Raw genomic sequence first — 20,061 nt, 5'->3', positions numbered from 1 at the left:
GATTAAGGTCGTCCGTGCTCTAAAATGGTGTTTATTTCCTTTTAAAATAATTGAAATGATTCTGAATTCACACAAAAACTACTTTATTTATTATAAAATATCGCTTTACCACTTGTTAAAACAAATAATGATAATTTAACTTCTACGGGATCGTTGAAACTTCTAAAATTGCAGACATTCCGTTGAATCAGGGAAATCTTCATGTCCTACATCCGATGGTCTGCACCCAGTTGACATATCTAGTGAATCTTACAGATGCCGAACTTACCCAGCATTCATCCACATAAGGTCGCACGGCTTCTGGGTAAACCGATAAACAGGAATTCTTCGAATAAGGGACCTCCTGCACTGGCCAGCACGAACCTTGCAGATAGGGTTTAAAGTTTGCCTTTTCGTACAGCGCTTGAATGCCGTCCTAGTAAGAATTGGCGTGGCTAACCACTCGCATTCGCCCGACCGATGTTGATGTCGATTCAGCAGAAGTTGCTGGCCGGAAGTCCTGTTTCTCGGTGCTTTCATACACCGTGTTCATACCTAGGTGACCCACATGCAAGAGCATAATGACCGCGGATACAACCCGAGCGAACGGAGGTAGCTTCTGTGGTTGGGTCTCATTTGCGTTCGTCGGAGGTCAACTTTCGTTCCGAGGCGTAGCATTGTGTTGCTGGTTTTGCACTTCTTCTGCTGGCTATTTCAGATCCAGCGCTGTTGATGAATTCTTTGGATCCAAATCGGAGTTCTTGTTCACGATGTCAGCCAACTTATGCCGTTCCTCTTGTTGAAGAATTGGAAGTTCCAGGGCTGGTAGCGACTAAGTGTCCTAATAATAGGTACTAATATAGCACCGGACAGGAACCTAAAAGAGCGAAAAATATGTTAACAGGAACCAAAAATAGATTGCCCCTCTAATAAAACAAGTGAAATTTTTGTCATTTCAAATAATGAATTGAAAAACTAACAGTAAGATTTACGATTTATAGTAACTTAAACATTTGTCAAGGAGACCTGATTAACAATAGAAATTTATTTACTAGGACTATCCCAGAAAATACTTAAAAGGTTGCACTAGGAATTTCTTAGGTAAATCCTAAAAGAAAAATCAGAAATTTCTCAAGGAAACTCTAAGGTTTTCGGAAATGTATACGTGTTTTCATTGATTATTTTATTTCCATTAAGAATTCTGTTTTATATTTTTTTGCTAAAATTACTAACCATTTACAGAAAAGTCTCAAAAATCAATCTCATGTATTAGTACCATCCCAGAAAATACTTAAAAAATTGCATTAGAAATTTCTCCACTGAATCCTCAAAAAAAAAAGAGACTAATTTCCCAATGAAGCCCTAAGTTCTTCAAGAATTCATTCGTTTTTTCATTGATTATTTTATATCAACGATTTTTTTTTAATTTCCATTAGAATGTTTTTAAGAGATCTGTTTAATATTTTTTGCAGATATTACTAACAATTTACAAAAATATCTCGATAGGATTAAAAAAATTCAATCTAGATTATTTACTAGTCCCATCCCAGAAATTAATCAAAAGATTACATTAGAAATTTCTTTTGTTAATCCTCAAAAAAACAGAAATTTCCCAAGGAAGTCCTAAGTTCCTTAGGAATTCATTCGTTTTACATTGATTATTTTATTTCAATGATTTTTTTTTATTAACATTAGGATTTTTTTAAGTGTTCTGTTTTATATTTTTCGCTGAAATTACTAACAATTTACAGAAAAGTCTCGATAGGATTTAAAAATAAATCAATCTAATTAGAGTGTCCATTTCCCGGCCATTTTGCTCGTCCCGGGATTCGGGACAAAAATCTATGCTTGTCCCGGGAAATCCCGGGATCCCGGGATTTATCAAATTTTCAATAAAGGTAGCATTTCGGTTGAAACGGATGTACAAATTTATTAATACATTTTTTTTTCAATGACATAGACAGATAATGTAACTTTTCAAAATAATATAAAATTATAGCAAATCACATTTTAGATAAGACATTCTTATTCTGATGAAATAATCTAACAAAAATCATAACTTAGCTTGACTAATTACGGGTTTGCTATGGATTTTTTCAAATTCTCTATAAAACTTATGAATGGAAGTATGATAAAAACTTAAGTCAACATTTTAAAGCAATTTGCTTCAAACACTTGAAAAGTCATAAAAACTTTAGAACAAAAGAAACGATTAAAGATCATCGAAGGTATTGTAGATCATGCTAAAGGTTAATTACTGAAAATTATTGACTGAAGTTTACTGCCGTGAATCGCTAGACAGTCTGCATTTTGGTCAAAATTGAGTTGATATCAGTTTTCATTATATCTTCTAATGATCTTTCAGCTGCACTAACGAGAAATCACTTTTTATTCAGTAAAATTAGGAAAAACGCCAAGTCGAATTGTCCCATAATGAAAAGTAAACGCATGTCAGTCCCACTGCAGATTTTCGCATCGTGTAATACAAAAATGAATTATTACCATCTTTAAATTTTTCTTGGAAAGGTAACGGAGTAAAAACCAAATTATGAAAGTTTCATTGAAATCGAAACATGTTCCAATCTCCTGAATTTTTTTGAATATTTGTATGGAAAACGAGGTTGAAAACTTCTCAGTCAATTTTCTCAATGCCTACTTTTTACAGATGGTACTGACTTTTGATTTGCAGCAGTTTAGGTGTACTTTCAAATTTTTTATCTCAGCATAGGCTTATAAAAACGACTTATGTTGAAAAAAAGCATTAAAACTTTCCAACTAGACAAATAAAAGTATGTGTTTCTTACTTGGTAAATTGATCTTTTCATGAAAATAATTACTCATTTATTATTTTTTCATTATGCTTTACTACTTTATAAAATAAGAATAATAGTGATGAAAAATGTCATTTTTTTTCATTGAAATTTAGTGGTTTTCATCAAATTCTACGTACATTTCGGGAATCCCGGGATTCCCGGGATGTCAGACATAAAATCCCGGGAAACGGGAAATCCCGAAATTTGTCAAATCCCGGGATTTTTTGTCCCGGGATGTCCCGGGATGGACACTCTAAATCTAATGTATTTACTACATTTTTTTGTACATTTTTTTTTTTTGCATTACTTACAATTTAAAGAAATATCTTGATATGATTTGAATTTAAAATCAATCTAATTTATTTACAAGTACCATCCCAGAAAATACCAACAATTACTCAAAATATTGCATTAGAAATTTCTTCAGTAAATCCTCAAAATAAACAGGAATTTTCCAAGGAATTCCTAAGTTCTTCAGGTATTCATTCGTTTTTTCATTGATGATTTTTTTTTTATTTTCCATTAGGATTTTTTAAAGAGTTCTGTATCAACCTTATTTATTTACTAGTATTATCCCAGAAAATACTTAAATATGTGAATGCGACGAGATTCTGAAAAAATCTTGTACCACAATTCTCACTTAATTCTGACCAATTTTTTTGCAACTTTTGCGACATTCCGAGTCTCACAAAATCCTATGCAGGATTTCGAATAATAGGGAAAGTGTACCAGTTATGGACATAGTGGTTCCCTATTTGGCCATATGCGAAATTCGAATAACTTTCACATTTTTATTCTTTTTGAATGTTTCAACATCAAGATATATCCTCTATCTTACTGCTAAACTGCCCATAAAGGCATAACTGTCCCATATGGAAAAAGTAGGCATTGAGAAAATAGCGCTCAAAGTTTGAAGTTTACCTTCTCATACAAATGTTCACAATTTTCCAGTACATTTCTGCATGCCAATTTTATTGAACACAACACCACAAATTACTTATTTTGCTTCTATTGATCAGTAAAAAATATAAACTTGATCACAATTCACGTTTTGCAGTTGCTACTGGCGTTCAAAGTTCATATAGAGACTGTTATGCCTTTATTTTTCGATATGGGACTGCACAAACATCATATTTTTCCACAACATTTTCAAATAAAGTGTGTGAATTTTTATAAGCATAGTAAAATATATATTGAAACATGAATGTTGCGATGAAAAAAGGTGTAGGTTTGAAAATCAATATGGGACAGTTATGCTTTTATGGGCAGTAAAGCACAAAGAAACTTTTCAAAATGTTGATACATTCAAATTATCCCGTATGGCGAAATAGGGAACCACTATGGCCATAACTGGTACACCTACCCTACTTGGTAGTATTCTGGCAGACTTATAAGCATGATTATTATACAATTTTCACAGGGTGCAAAATTTATGGTGTAGATTCTTTAAAATACCATGAGGAATCCTTAATGTATTTTATGCAAAATTGAGGACACCCTGAAAGAGTGTTCTCAATAGATTTCCTTGAATAACCATGACAGATTATTTTAAACAATTTCTGAAAAAAATGTGGTTGAGTTCCTGAAGAAATAACTATGACAATGGCTGAAAAACTAACTGAAAAAAAATCGTCGCAAGAACTCCGGTAAGGATTCTCAAGGTTTGCTGGGAAAATCCTTAAATAAATTTAATAAACTGGAATTAACCTGGAGAAATCTATGAGAAACATTACTGAAGAAAACTCTGGAATAATTCCTTGGATTTCTGTAGAAATTATTAAAGATTGTTGTGCTGAAGAATTTCTTGTAGAAAATTCTGGAGAAATTCCTCTAAGCATCTCTTGAGAAATCGTTGGAAGAATTTCTGAACGAATATTTGGATAATAAATGCCTAAAAGTATTGCTGCAGAAATTCATAGAACAGTTCCTGATAGTATTCTTAAAGTAAATCACTAGAAGAATGTATTAGAACAACGATCAACTGGAACAGTTCAAAGGAGATATCGGAACGGATCCATCAGAAAATAAAAGAAAATTTTTAAATGTATTAAGTATTTCAGTAGAACGAAAGTTATAAGCTGAACATCATTTAAAGGAAAAGCCCATACAAATATTAATGAAAATATCCGAAAAATCTTACCTTGATCTTGTCAGAAAATTTTGATGTCTGGTATTGGGCGTATTTGGCAATGATGGTATACGATCGCTGAAAGAAGCAAGCCTACACCTTGGACTTCATCGACTGCTTTATGTTTTCGTCCGCCGACTGGTGAACCTCTACCGGCACTTCGATGATGTGATCCGGTTTGGCCACTATCAACGTCTTAATCGAAAATGTATCCAGATCCTGCTTGAGTGCCGCATCCAGTTGTCGTACAACAGCGATCAGGTGCTTCAGGCAGAATTCTGACGCCTGTACGCGTGTTTCTTGTTCTTGAGAAACACCGCTAGCGTCGGAGATGGTTCACGGACATTCCGGTGACGAAGGTGGAGGTGCGTCTATGAAAAGTCGAATTTCTTTATAGCCTGCAGTAGCTTCTTGGTTGTCGTTTCAATGGAGATAACGGATTTGTCGCATGGCGCGGACAGTTATGATCGTTTCCAACTTCATGTCGTGTATGGCCAAGAGATGACGTTTGGCTGCCGTTGAACTGGCACTGCTAGAACCGGTACCGCTGGATGAGGCAGCTGCGGCTTTGATCGAGGACGATTTCTCTCCTGCCAGTCGGGACGAGTTTGATTCAGCAGCTAGTACGGTGCCATTATGCTGTTGCTTATCCTGCGGATCGATATCCTCAATGTCCATATCGTCGGAGCCGAACTGCTTCAGGAGCGCTTATCTGCAAAATGAAACTAAATACCACCAGTAAAAACTAGTTTTATGGCTAAACTTTTAGTTAACTCACCATTCAATATCTGTCGTGCAAGCTCTCCAGTGTGCTACTGTCTGGAACACGGCTGCTGGTTAATCGCTTGAATCGCTCGATGTCGGAACTACTTCGAGAAAAACGTTCAGCCAATAATCTTTCTCATATTTCCGATATTATCAGTATTCCGTTCGAGAAATATCAAGGATTGGATGCTCCAATTCTAGCTATTTGTTTAACTGTTTCCTCCGGAATCCACTTTTCCGGAGCGGATGAGATTTTTCACTTTTGAAAACCAAAAACAAATCCGTGTTTACATCCGCGCACGGCTGATCAACTCGAAAATGAATACACTGATAAAAATTGTCACATGTTATTCACGTCTAGTTTAAATTGTTAAACCGAACAAGTTTAACTCTCAAACTGACTTATGTTTAAGTTTGGTAAAATACAGAACAGTTTAAGATTTAAACTTTTTTCGTTTTGTATTATTTCAGAGTGTGCATGAAGAGACGCTTGTACAGCCATTCCATGAAAAACCGATCTAGTGGGTCACCGAATTCCGTGAAAATTTGCTATTTTGTTCCTTATTCGAAATAAGGATACACATATTTTTGGATTTTTTGATTAGGGTCCATTTCCAAAATAGGGTGACCGGAAAATCACGATTTTGCAAAATTTTTATTTTTAAAATAATTATAACTTTTGAACCGTTCGACCGATTTTCAATCTTTTTGGATGAAATGAAGGCTAGAGATTTTGACTTTTCAGGAAAAATATAAAATTTCACAAAAATTGTGTTTTTTACATGGAAAAACTCAATAGTTTCCGTTTTTTCGTGTTTTGAAGGCCTCAGGACCAAAGGGGCTATTGCTGTTCTCATTTTTTTCTTGAAAGTTCAGAAAATTTTACGTTTACTGTCAAATTTTCAGCGATGTATGTGTTTTAGTTTTTGAGGTATATATTTTTGAAAATAAAAAATCAGTCATTTTTCATCGGCACACACTGTAAATCTCAGCGCATAAATTTTTAATGTTTAAAAAAATCATAACTTTTGAACAGCTCAACGGATTTCCAATCTTTTTTTATGGAATGAAAGCTTAAGATTTCAACTTTTCAGAAAAAATAGAAAAAATAGAAAACTTTGAAAAGTTTTTTTTTTTTTCATTAAAATATATGAAATTATATATGAATTTTTTTAATGAATGTTCGAATTATCTGAGCAGAATCTCAAATAGAGAAACTTATATATTTTTTTCACGTTTAAACATATTTTTATCAGATTTTTCAATTTTGTCTGAAAAGTTGAAATTTTAAGCTTTCATTCTATAAAAAAAGATTGGAAATCGGTTGAGCTGTTCAAAAGTTATGATTTTTTTTTAAATAAAAAAATCTAATGCGCTGAGACCTACAGTGTGTGCCGATGAAAAATGACTGATTTTTTATTTTCAAAAAAATATACAGTCATCTCTCCCTTACTCGATATTGAAGGGACCATCGGGTTAGGGAGGTATCGAGTTACAGAACACAAAAGCAGTGCAACTGCGTTTCAAGGGACCATCAAGTTAGTCATGAAAACCAACTTTTACTTTGGTTCTCTAACTCGATATCGAGATACGGAATGTCGAGTAAGGGAGAGTTAACTGTATCTCAAAAACTAAAAAACATACATCGCTGAAAATTTGACAGTAGACGTAAAATTTTCTGAACTTTCAAGAAAAAAATGAGAACAGCAATAGCCCCTTTGGTCCCGAGGCCTTCAAAACACAAAAAAAAAACGGAAACTATACATACATACATACAACGGCATACATCTCAAAAAGTATAAGGGATAGAAAGGGATCGTGTCATTGGCAAAGTTGTTTTAATTTGCCAATTCTATAACTTTGCCGAAGACACCACATGTATATCTAAATGTTTAAAAAAATAAGTTTTCCATCTAATGCGCACTATAGCGAAGCGAGTCGCGACGCGGCAAAGTTGGTCAAATTTCGCTCGTTCGTTAACCCATTTTTCGACGCGCAGCAGAATATGAAGGTGAAAATTTATCGAAGATTCGTCCAAAACATTGAATATTTGATCGCTTTGTCAATCCGTCTACTAGCGAGCTGGAAACATCAAATAATTTTGCAACGTAGCGGAATTTGGGGCAAGTGTGCCACCTTATGCAAAGAATGTTCTTATAAAATTATTAAATAAACATCAAGTTTCCGTATGAAATCAAGTGTGATTTCATAATTGAATCAAAAAACCTGATGCTATCATTTGATTTTTTTTCTACGAAATGCTACGAAGCAAAGCAATGCTGAATGATCTTTTTCTAATTGAAGTATTCATAAAAGCACTAAACTGAGAAGTAGAAGTAGAAGAAGGGCAATTTAAGAAAATTAAGAAGTACTGCACATGAATTTCAATTCAATTTCTGCGTGGACTTGTTTGACTTACACTAAAAAGGTTCTAATTAGCTCAAGTAATAAAGTGTAAAGTTCTCCAAATTTACGTAATGAAATAAAAAGATGCTGCCTCGGCAATAAAAGTGTTCATGGGCCAGGGTAACGACCATTTTCCATACATTCTACATCTCCGAATGCCAGGGTTGTTACTCTCTCGCTTCTACGGCTCACCCAGCTGAATCGCAGCCTCATCATGGTGCAATTATTTTTGACATTGAATCACCAACCGGCAAAACTTGAGCAGCTTGGTCGCATAGTGATTCATCACCGGACGTTTCGCCAATTGCTTTAATTTGATTTTCCTCCTCTGTTTTCGCAAATTTTCTCTCATGTGTGACCGTGAATTTTATTTTGATCCTGCAATGACCCTATCACTATTAAAATTAATCATTCTTCTTTTCTCTCTTCTTTCAGGTGGCGTTCGTAGACTACTGCTGGAGGGCTGACTCGAACGAGCACCAACAGTGATTATAACTTGTAACCCTACAATTTGCTACGTAACGCGTGTGCCTTGCGACTACACTACTTTTTTTTTCTTGTAACGACATATATAAGAAAATCAAACTCACTACTCCATCATGATACTGTCGGTGATTGGCGCTACCTCTCTCTGGCTGATAGTGATATGGGCTGCCCTGCTGGTATTCTTCAGCCCGGTTCTGTTCGTGGTCAGTGTGTGTCTGCCGGAGCTTCCTCTGCTACTGATACGGAGACTACACTACGTTCCGTTCGATGCGGTTTAGCGACAAGGCCCTATAAGCAATAGTTCTTATCCCTCGCCATAGAGACTTTAAAAGCTACACCCAAGTCCCGAATGCCAAATCTCGTCAATATCTTGTAAACATGTGATTATCATCATTGAATAGTTAACGATCACTTAAGAGGAAAATAACCATCATCGTTCTTCAAATTTTCAAAACCAGTTTTTTTCGCTCAAAGTTTAAGCAATGTTCAAGAAAATCTATCATTGCATTGCACTGGCTATCTATAATGCGATGATAGATTTTCATAAGAATATCTTCAAATTTGAACGAAAAAACTGGTTTTTAATTTTCGATGATTGCTGATGACTGAATGATGGATTCTTGAGCCTTAAGCTCATCACACAGTGTGTAGTCACGAGAAAATAGGAGACTGCTGTATTTATTGTATTCGAGTATTATAATAAGATATTTTCCTCTCCTATTGAGATTGAAATTTGTATCTTTCTGGAACTCCTCGAAGCTGACCGCATCGCTTTCGGAAGCATGGATATACTTTTCTAAATTCTCATTTTGAAATTATGATTTTGAGTTTTTTTTATCGTTTATAAGGCTTATTTTTTTTACGGGTACCAATAGACGCATTTATATCCTGGAAAACGGTTAGGCACAAATTGGAAATTATGCGTTCAAAATTTGTTGACGGCACCTTTTCTGTGGTTGATTGTAAGCTCATTTAGGATTAAGGTCATTAGAATGTAAGGATTTTTTTACATGAATGTATATTTTTGATGTCGTATTGTATTGAAGCGAGATAAATAAAGACAATAAATGTAATTTACAACAATTTGAGTGAGTGTTTTGACTATTTAGAACTTTCCCTGAATTTATTGTTAGCATGATTCTACTTATTATACTCAAACAAATGCAAAAACAGTGCAAATGTATTGCATTTTCTAAATCTAAAAATCCCATAAGCAATCCCAAGAAACAATTTTGGGCGCTTAATAAACATGTCTGCTGAACTAGTGCTTAACAACGGCTGTGGCTGTTGAACAAAATTGTATGCTGTATAAACTGATGATGATTGTTGCATAAAATCTAAACAGCGCTTTTGTTCCTCACTTTCATGTTATTTTAAAAGCTCGTTGAACCAATGTTGATACAACGTTGGTTGATATCTTAGTTTGGTTGTCTAATAGTATCTCTTTAATAGTAGTAGACGAGCTGTTTCTACGGATTTAGATTCTGTTGTTCCATACGTGACATAAAGTTAACAAGCTTTAACAACACTTGTTTCATCAATTTATTTTCAGCAATGGTACAAAACTACAGTGAATTTAAACATGTTTGCTTGAAAATGCTTTGAACTCAACATTTTAACCAACTACAAGTCATTGCGCGAAATCTGAAAGCTCTTAAACATACAATTGAAAACCAACAATCAACAGTTTTTGCCTTGATAAAGGTTTCTCAAAGCTGTTTTATTAGTTGTTTAATAATTGTCTTAATTAAAAAGAAATTATTATTCAAGCGTTAATCGCCCAAATATGGAGAATTTATTCAATAACAACCATTTTGTTAACGTTATATAGTGCATGTTTATTCAACGATCTTACCTCGGCCGTTCAACAGTAGTAACATTATAAGTAGACTTTACAATGTTTATTCAACTTTAAACCACCAGTTATCCATCGAACATCCAGAAATGCTTGTTCAGCGTTTTTCTAGCAGGGTTGTATAACGAGTAATAACTAAATTGTGGAAGGAATGTTGTAGAAGTCTTTATTACCTATTGCCACCGTTATTCAAAATAATAGCCTTAATAGTACAGTTTAATTCAACCACATGTTTTCATAACGAGATTATTCGTCTATTGTGAAACTGTAATAAAGCTGATAGCTTTGATTAGTCTTGCTTTTGAGACCTTTTCACAAACAATGTTCAATAATGGTGTTTACATACACCGAAGGCAAGTAAAAGACTTAGACGATGTTTAAACAACATATGTACGATAACTTGTTCGATTATCCTATTGTATCTTTAAATACTGCTTTGAACCTGCAGATGTTTGTAACCTTGTTTGGAGCAGTCGAGAAGCATGCGCCTGTAAATCGGAAGGTCCTGAGTTCGAGTCCCGGCATCACAAAAATGGTTATAAACAATCGAAATTCAATAATTATACATCAAATTATAGATACACAGATTTCAATATGTAATAAAGTGTACAAATAGATACATTTTTTTTTTTATATTTTCGTTATAAAATACATATTGAAGAAACATCTAAGAAACATCTTATGCTACGTTTATACAACCAATTCTATAAATAAATATGATACCCATTTAAGTCGAACAAAGCACTAAAACAAACTGTGTTCAGCATGTTTTTCCGTTGAGCGAATGTTGAACAAAGCATTCTATTTTGTGTACTCATGATCATAAGTGATAATTGCATCAACAACTTTTCTTCGACAATTAAGAAATAACACGTCATGCAATCCTGTTGAATAAATGTTAAACAAGCATCTCTTTATGCTCTATGGATATCTGGTGGTTTAAACCTTGAATAAACATTGTAGTAGCTATTTATGATGCTACTACTGTTGAACAGCCGTGGTAATATCATCGAATAAACATGTACCGTAAAACGGGGTAACTTTGATAATGCGGGTAACTTTGATAGTGCGAGACCCACAACATATTAAACGAAATAACGAAGTTTCTGTTAATCAGTTAAGCAAAACGAATGCAAAAGTAAAGAGTATTAGTATGACACTTCATGTCAAAGCTATTTTCATTGGAATCAAGTGCATTTGAGGCTTTTTATACGAATATTAAGAAATGACACAATTTTAGCATTTTCGAAACGCTTACAAACAATCTGTTCTACGATCACTATTTGATGTAGTTTTGAATAGTTGGCCACTTATCTTTGACAGCCTAGTTATCATAGAACTTGAATACGGTCTCAAATCTCTTAGCGAATAGCATTTTCACAAACTGGGACCATTTTTGTAATCTAAGTCAGAAATTTCCATATAACGTTAAACGCCTAGAGGTATGCAATGCCCTACAAATGTTCGTTATTCATTCAATTTTGTTCGATTCATACTCCATTATCAAAGTTACCCCAAAACAGAAAACCAACTTTCGATTATATGAAAAAATATATATCCATTCAAAATAATTTTTTTGCCAATTTATCAACTGTAATCGATAGCTAGGATGCCAGTACTTGTTTTAAAAATATAAATTGTAAATCTTTGAAACAGCATGCAAAAATATTCAAGTTTTCTTCGAAAAAACTATCAAAGTTACCCCGTTTTACGGTACTATATTACGTTAATAAAATGGTAATTGTTGAATAGATTCTCCATTTCTGGGCGAATAAGGCTTGAATAATAGTTTTATTTTCACTAAGTCAATAATAAATCGACTAATAGTTTAATAAAACAGCTCTGAGAAACTTTTTTTAAGGCCAAAATATTGTTTCTTGGGATGCACAGACTATTAAATTACAGACAAGTCATTTAATGGTTTTCGTTTCTACGAGCATTAGGTCGCATTGATAGATCTTTGGATTAGAGCTTTTGATATTTTGCAAAAAAAAAAAAAATATTTTATCAAGTAATTTTCTTCGAGTGTTACGTCCAAACTGGGACAGAGCTTGATCTGCAGCGAAATATTCTAGCCAAAGAACACACATGTTATAATTGATACATATTAACTCTTATAAGACTATATTTAGTCATATATCAGTTGATATGCCTTAATTATACCATGTGTGTTACTCGGGCATGAGCGTTGATAAATAACTGCAAACTTTCCTTGCCAATTTACTGTTTTCAAATATGTATATAGCAACAAGCTCAAAGATACTCTATGTTCTGAGATGTAGAGACCCGTCACGAGTTTTATTTAGTAATACTTTTGAACGAACACCACGCTTATTTAGAACCTACCATTTTTTTTGCTATGGGCTCGGTGGTGTTGATCTCGGTAAAAGTTTAAAAAATGCCGATAGATATTTTAAGTCAATCATTATGCCAAACGGATAGAGGGGATAGAGACATTTTATATATTTATTACATTTGGCTTGAATGCCCTCAATGTGATTTTTGAAAGTTAAATTCTTACATTTCAAATATCCCATGAAGCGATTCTTAATCCTATCAGCTCCATTTTCAATTATTTTCCAGCCGACTGGAATATATATGAAACATATATTGACTCTAATCTTGATTTTAACATTTCTTTACAAACAAAACTTGATATTGACAATGCTCTTGAAACTTTAACAAATTCCATTGTTGAAGCCAGGAGCATTGCAATTCCAAAATGTGAAGTAAAATTTGAATCCGTGATTATAGACGATGATCTTAAACTCTTGATCCGTCTTAAAAACGTGAGGAGAAGGCAATTTCAACGCACTCGCGATCCTGCTATGAAAATTATATGGCAGGATTTGCAGAAAGAAATCAAGAAACATTTTGCACAATTAGGAAACAAAAATTTTGAAAATAAGATTTTCAATTGGACCCTGGCTCTAAGCCCTTTTGGAAATTATCTAAAACTTGAAAAAACCTCAGAAGCCAATACCGGTATTGAAAGAGGAAAACAAATTATTACTAACTAATTGCGAAAAAGCTCAAAAACGCGCTATGCAGTTTGAAAGTGCGCACAATTTTAATTTAGGATGATAGTGTTGTCTAATAACACAGAACACCTAGATATAGGAAATGAATGTAATGTTTGGAATGATACTAATAATAAAAAAGCTAAATTCTTATCCAGCATGAGCCCCAGATACCTAACTTCATCTGACCAGTTTATTGAAATCCCTCTCATCGTGAGAACATGTTTACTTGAAGGTTTTAAATAAATAGCTTTTGGTTTATGTGGGAATATTATTAGTTGAGTTTTGGAAGCATTAGGAGAAATCTTCCATTTTCGCAAGTATGAAGAAAAAATATCCAAAATGTTTGGCAATCGACTACAGATGACACGCAGACTTCGTCTTTTGGCGGAGAGGCCTGTGTCATCCGTAAATAAGGATTTTTGACATTCCTGAGGTAACTCAGGTAAGTCAGATGTGAAAATATTGTGTAATATTGGTCCCAAAATGCTGCCTTGTGGAACACCAGCTCTTACAGAAAGTCTTTTAGATTTGGAGTTCTGATAATTAACCTGAATTGTACGATTTGACAGATAACTTTGAATTATTCTAACAATGTATGTTGGAAAATAAAAGTTTTTTAATTTTACAATCAAACCTTCATGCCAAACACTGTCGAATGCTTTTTCTATGTCTAGAAGAGCAAGACCAGTAGAATAGCCTTCAGATTTGTTGGAATGGATCAAATTTGTTACACGTTAAAGTTGATAATTGGTCGAATGTCCATGGCGGAATCCGAACTGGTTATTGGCAAAAATTGAATTTTTGTTGATGTGGACCATCTTTCTGTTCAAAATAACCTTTTCAAAAAGTTTACTGATGGAGGAAATCAAACTGATTGGACGATAGCTAGAAGCTTCTACAGAATTTTTGTCTGGGTTTAAAATTGGTGCAACCTTAGCATTTTTCCATTTGTCAGGAAAATATGCTAATTGAAAACATTTGTTAAATATATCAACTAAGAATGATAAGGTACTTTCTGGATATTTCTTGAAGAGGATGTAGAAAATTCCATCATCGCCAGGAGCTTTCATATTTTTGAATTCTTTAATAATTGTTCTCACTTCTTCCAAATCAAACTCCCAGAAATTTTCGAAAACGTTCTCTTGATTGAGAATATTTTCAAAGTCCTGAGTTATTTGATTTTCAATTGGACTAGTAAGTCGCAAATTAAAATTGTGGACACTTTTAAACTGCATAGCAATTTTTTTAGGCTTTTTCGCAATAAGTTAGTAATAATTTGTTCTCCTCTTTCAATGCCGGTATTGGCTCCTGAGGTTTTTTTTTCAAAATTTTAGATATTTTCCAAAAGGGCTTGGAGCCAGAGTCCAATTGAGAAATCTTATTTTCAAAATTTCTTGATTTCTTTCTGCAAATCCTGCCATATAATTTTCATAGCAGGATCGCGAATGCGTTGAAATTGCCTTCTCCTCACGTTTGTAAGGCGGATCAAGAGCTTAAGCTCATCGTCTATAATCACTCACAGATTCAAATTTTACTTCACATTTTGGAATTGCAATGCTCCTGACTTGAAAGTAGAGCTGATAGGATTGAGAATCGCTTCATGGGATATTTGAAATGTAACAGGGACATGATCAGAATCAAAATCAGCATGAGTAACTAATTGGCTACAAAGATGACTAGAGTCGGTTAAGACCAAATCAATCGTAGATGGATTTCGAGAAGAGGAAAAACATGTTGGGCTATCAGAGAATTGAATTGAGAAATATCCTGAAGAGCACTCATCAAATAAAATTTTGCCGTTGGAATTACTTTGAGAATTATTCCATGACCGATGTTTGGCATTAAAGTCACCAACAACAAAAAATTTTGACTTATTGCGAGTCAATTTTCGCAAGTAAGATTGGAGTAAATTAACATGCTGTCCAGAGCACTGAAAAGGCAAATATGCAGCTATGAAGGTATATTTACCAAGCTGTGTTTCAACTGAAACACCTATAGTTTCAAAAACTTTGGTTTCAAATGACGAAAACAGTTCTCGCATATCTTATAATCTCGCCCTAAAAGCCATTGGTAACCACGCGTGTAGCTCGTTGATTTTGAGCAGTTGAATGGATTTACACTTTATTTAACAATGTTATAGCGAAGAAAGGATCATTTTAGAACTGCCAATGGTGTTGGTTTGGATGCTTATTCATTCATTTGCTCAGAAACAACGAGCTACTTATGTAGTTACCAATGGCTTTTAGGGCGTTATCCCTGATTATGCGAGAGTTGATGTTTTATACGCCTATGAATGATGATTGCAACTCCCCCACATGCCCCATCATTACGATAAACAAAAAATATAGGATCATTTTTCAGTTTGGATCCAGGTTTTAAATATGTTTCAGTAATAACTGCTATATGCACGATAATTAGAAATAGTGTTCCTAGTGGCTCAAGCGATATTAGATAAAAAATAAAGAAATAGTTTCCGTAGTTTCAATATCTTTTCTGAACATAATAACGCTAACTTTATTACATTCAAACCTCCATGAGTCGATATCTGAAGGGATCATCGACTCATAGAAATATCGAGTCATGGAACAGAAATGCTTTGGAAACCTCTTTGAGTAGACCATCAACTTTTTCTTCTTGGCATTACGTCTGCACTGAGACAAAGCCTGCTTCTCAGCAAATCAAGGAAATATCAATTACGAAAAGATCCCGGGAATCGAACCCGGACACCTTCAGCATGGCTTTTCCTTTGTAGCCGCGGAATCTAACCACTCGGCTAAGAAAGGACCATCGTAGTAACCAAGAAATTGTGTTTGTAGTATGGTTCTATGAGTTGATATTCATCGAGTTATGGAACATCGACTCATGGAGGTTTCACCAAAGACGAAATAAAGACCTTTATGTAACTTGCAGTTGCGATTTTATATAAGTATTAGTTATTTGTTTATAGCATATTGAATAGCTTCTTGTAATATATCGAGCCACTAGCTATGGATAAAAATGCATATATATATATATATATATATTGCATTCGTAGAGCGATTAGAAATTGTTGATCTATAGAAACTTGATTTTCATTAAAATTTGGATGGTATTGCTGTTTGTCTTTGAGGTGCAAATCTTCACTAAACGTCCTCCAAATGCGGTAACACAAAACAATCAAAGGACACCTAGCAACGATCATACAAATCACCGCAGACCTAGCAAGAAAAATGTATCTTTGACATCGCATTTCTTGTGGAAAATCTTATCGCGTTTGGTGTTCCCGCATTTGATATTTGCATTTCAAACGCACACAGCAATATATATAATGATTGATTACAAAATATATCCATTTCATTTTCAGATGTCATGGATATTGAAATATTCAAATCCAAGTATAAATCTCATCAGATATGAATGTATATACACTTCATCGAGTTATGGAACATCGACTCATGGAGGTTTCACCAAAGATGAAATAAAGATTTTTATGTAACTTGCAGTTGCGATTTTATAGAAATATTAGTTATTTGTTTATAGCACATTGAATAGCTTCTTGTAATATATCGAGCCACTAGCTATGGATAAAAATGCATACATAAATTGCATTCGTAGAGCGATTAGAAATTGTTGATCTATACAAACATGATTCCTTAAAATTTGGATGGTATATATAATGATTGATTACAAAATATATCTATTTCATTTTCAGATGTCATGAATATTGAAATATTTAAATCCAAGTATAAATCTCATTAGATATGAATGTATATACATATATTGGTAGAGCTTGTAGATATCAAAGAACACAACATGATACCTATGGTACTGAGAAACATAATGGAATTATTCCAGAACTAGTGGTCCCGGCAAACTTCGTCTTGCCATCAAGTAGGCTGTTGTATACGCTATGGATCGTCAGTTCCGTCCACTCTCGATTTGTCGGCTTTCCCGGTAAATATCCTGGGATTTTTATACGCACGAACACGTCGGAACCCTTGACGAACAAAACGGAGAAATAATCATTCAAATCCGTTAACCCGTTCGTAAGCCGTTTCGTGACATACAAACACCATTCCATTTTTATTTATATAGAAGATAGATTCAGTCTGGTGAGGTATTGCCCATCATATTCATAATTAATCGAAGAAAAGCAAAAAATGCGAAAACCATGAGCATAGATATCCCATCCAAGAGCACCATGACAACAGATTTCAGCGTGGCGCTTGTTTTGCTCCGATAAACAAAACGCGCCATCCGCCAGTGCGACGAAAATCCATATCCGAACTCGATGCGAAGAAAACACGTTTGTTTATTTTTCCACAGTTTCTGTGTCATTGTGAAAATCGATTAAAATTTTCTAAATTTATAAAGACGCGACCAGCGGTTCAAGCTTTCGACGAGCAGAAAGTTTCATCGGCCGGCGACTATTTTTACCCGCATAAATAAGCTTACGTGAAAAATTGGTGAATAACGCGAGTGAATCACGGAATTGGGTGCCCCAAAAACGCGAAACCGCCGCGTGTCATTGAATCGCAAACGGAGCACCTGATTATCCTTGGAAAAATGCTTTTGTCTGGCGCTTCTTTCAACGTTGTTCCACTATAATTAATTGATAAACTGTGAGCCCGAACTTGACGAACCGCGGTCGGGAGTTGAAGGAAAAAAGGTTTTCTTGTGCCTAACAAGGCAGAAGCGCAGCGAAAAGATAGATTTTCTGTAGCCTTGAGCTACCAACAAGACGAACGACTTCACAGCAAGCAAGGACACAAGATACCAGGATGCCGCTAAAGTCGATGCAACGGCGGAACACGGTACCTACCTCTTTTCATATACCCACTTTTTCTTCTTGCATTGCTGAATGGATGTTTTCATTTCATTTATTTATTTTCCCGGGCTATATGTATATAGACTAAATTTAAAAATTTAAATTTCTCCCGGCTGTCCTTGTCTTCGCATGTTTGGGGGATATTAGTATCCTACAAGCTGTCTTCCAATGGAGAAACAGTTTCAAACCCATATGCCTCGAAAGATGTTCAGCTAGGTATCTTACCGTAAAGGAAACATGGAACTGTCTGGCTCGTTTAATACTGCGGTTGCTTGCTAACTCGATGTATTAAACGTAGAAACTCACATTCAAATTATAGATTTCTAGAATACAGTGCATACCCATATGGACTTGTACAGTCTTACTTCCGCCGAGCCGAGAAGGGATCATCGAGCCATGGAACAGAACGCTTTTGGCAACAAAGTCGAAATTTTCAGTTGCTAAAACCGGAACCGTGCCGGAATTGGAACCCATTTTTCTGATTTTATTTTCCAATAATTTCCAATAATAATATCAGTAGGTTATTGTTACATTAATTGGAACCATATGATGAGCAGATTTTGGAACGGTCCATTTCGAGTCAGATTTCCATAGGGTAGAGGAGGGAGATATCGATATTACAAACCAAATATGAAACAAATTGCAAGAAAACTCCAATTCGTCAAAGAGTAATGCTACGTTCAGACAGGTTCAGACTAGAGCTGATATTATAGGCTATATTGATATAAAACGTCATACTTTTTATTTTCAGTGAAAACTATATGTAAGGGTTCTGATATCAAGAGAGCCTATGTTACGTGAATCAGCTTTAGTCTGAACGTAGCATAAGAGTATGCGTGTTTTACTTCTGTTTTTTGATCTAAATGAAAGATGCTATGCTATTGTGACATTGCTTTTAGATGTGTAGAAACTTAATCTTGTCTGATTTTTGTCACCTTAAATCAAATGCAAAAATATACTATACTACACAAATATATAAATTAGCGCGCTTTTACCACGTTAGTATATTATTCTAGAATGTGACTCATAGAGTAAGGTGGGGCAAAAGTTCGACCTTAGTGGTATAATCAAAGTTTCCAGAAAAACAATAGCAGTTAAAACACAACAAATACCATACAGTGAACCTTTAACATATTGGCTATAATTTTGCTGAACAAACTTGTGTCGAAATATTTACCCATTTTTAGTTATAACAGTTTCAAAATTGATTGTCTTATTCGAACTTTTGCCCCACCGGTGGGGCAAGAGTTCGAATCTAGTGTGGGGCAAAAGTTCGCTGGCTAAAACACAAAATACCGATCCTTTTATGACAGGCATACCTTACACCAGCCGTAAACTTAAGTTTAACGAAAAATACACACTAAATTTTCATCAAAAAATTGCCCAAAACCGAGTAAATTGAAATATACTCAAAAATAGCAGTTTTTCGCAAAACTAAGTGGAAATGTAAAATTTTGGTGACAATTTTCACACGATCGAACAAATTTAACTAAATTTGAAGATAATATGTGGATTTTAGGCAATTTGCAAATTTTTCCGTGATTTTATACATGGGTCAAACATTTGCCCCGCTGATTCGAACTTTTGCCCCACTATGGGCCAAAAATTGTTTTCAAGCATTTATGCAAAAACTAATACACCTCAAAGCAACCTTATGATAGGCCTAGAAGCGCCCTTACATAAAAAATTGAAAAAGATTTTATCTTCAATTGGTTCCATGCAACGAAAGTTTGACCAAAAATTACAATATTCACGTCGAAAAACAACAAATAGCCAAAACTTTTCCAAATATCAATCGA

General features: G+C 34.5%; 2 protein-coding genes across 5 annotated transcripts in view; both read left to right on the top strand.

The window, feature by feature from the left end:
- The window catches only part of LOC5574677, a 50,171-nt gene extending 40,511 nt beyond the window's left edge, over window positions 1-9,660 (top strand). For all 4 annotated transcript variants that reach the window (XR_002500720.1, XM_021845957.1, XM_021845956.1 and 1 more), the window contains one exon: window positions 8,527-9,660. Coding sequence is in view for 3 of the 4 variants with exons in the window: in XM_021845957.1 (XP_021701649.1) it covers window positions 8,527-8,539 (13 nt within the window). In the remaining variant the exon portion in view is untranslated. The remainder of the gene's footprint in view (window positions 1-8,526) is intronic.
- An 8,039-nt stretch (window positions 9,661-17,699) lies between these two features.
- LOC5574678 (dynein intermediate chain 2, ciliary) overlaps window positions 17,700-20,061 on the top strand; it is a 61,304-nt gene continuing 58,942 nt past the window's right edge. Inside the window, exon 1 of the mRNA XM_021845950.1 lies at window positions 17,700-18,248. Within this exon, the coding sequence (XP_021701642.1) occupies window positions 18,216-18,248 (33 nt within the window). The 5' untranslated portion in view covers window positions 17,700-18,215. The remainder of the gene's footprint in view (window positions 18,249-20,061) is intronic.

The sequence above is a fragment of the Aedes aegypti genome, chromosome 2, assembly GCF_002204515.2.
Source record: "Aedes aegypti strain LVP_AGWG chromosome 2, AaegL5.0 Primary Assembly, whole genome shotgun sequence".
Taxonomy (NCBI): Eukaryota; Metazoa; Arthropoda; class Insecta; order Diptera; family Culicidae; genus Aedes; species Aedes aegypti.
This window is presented reverse-complemented; position numbering and strand designations above follow the sequence as displayed.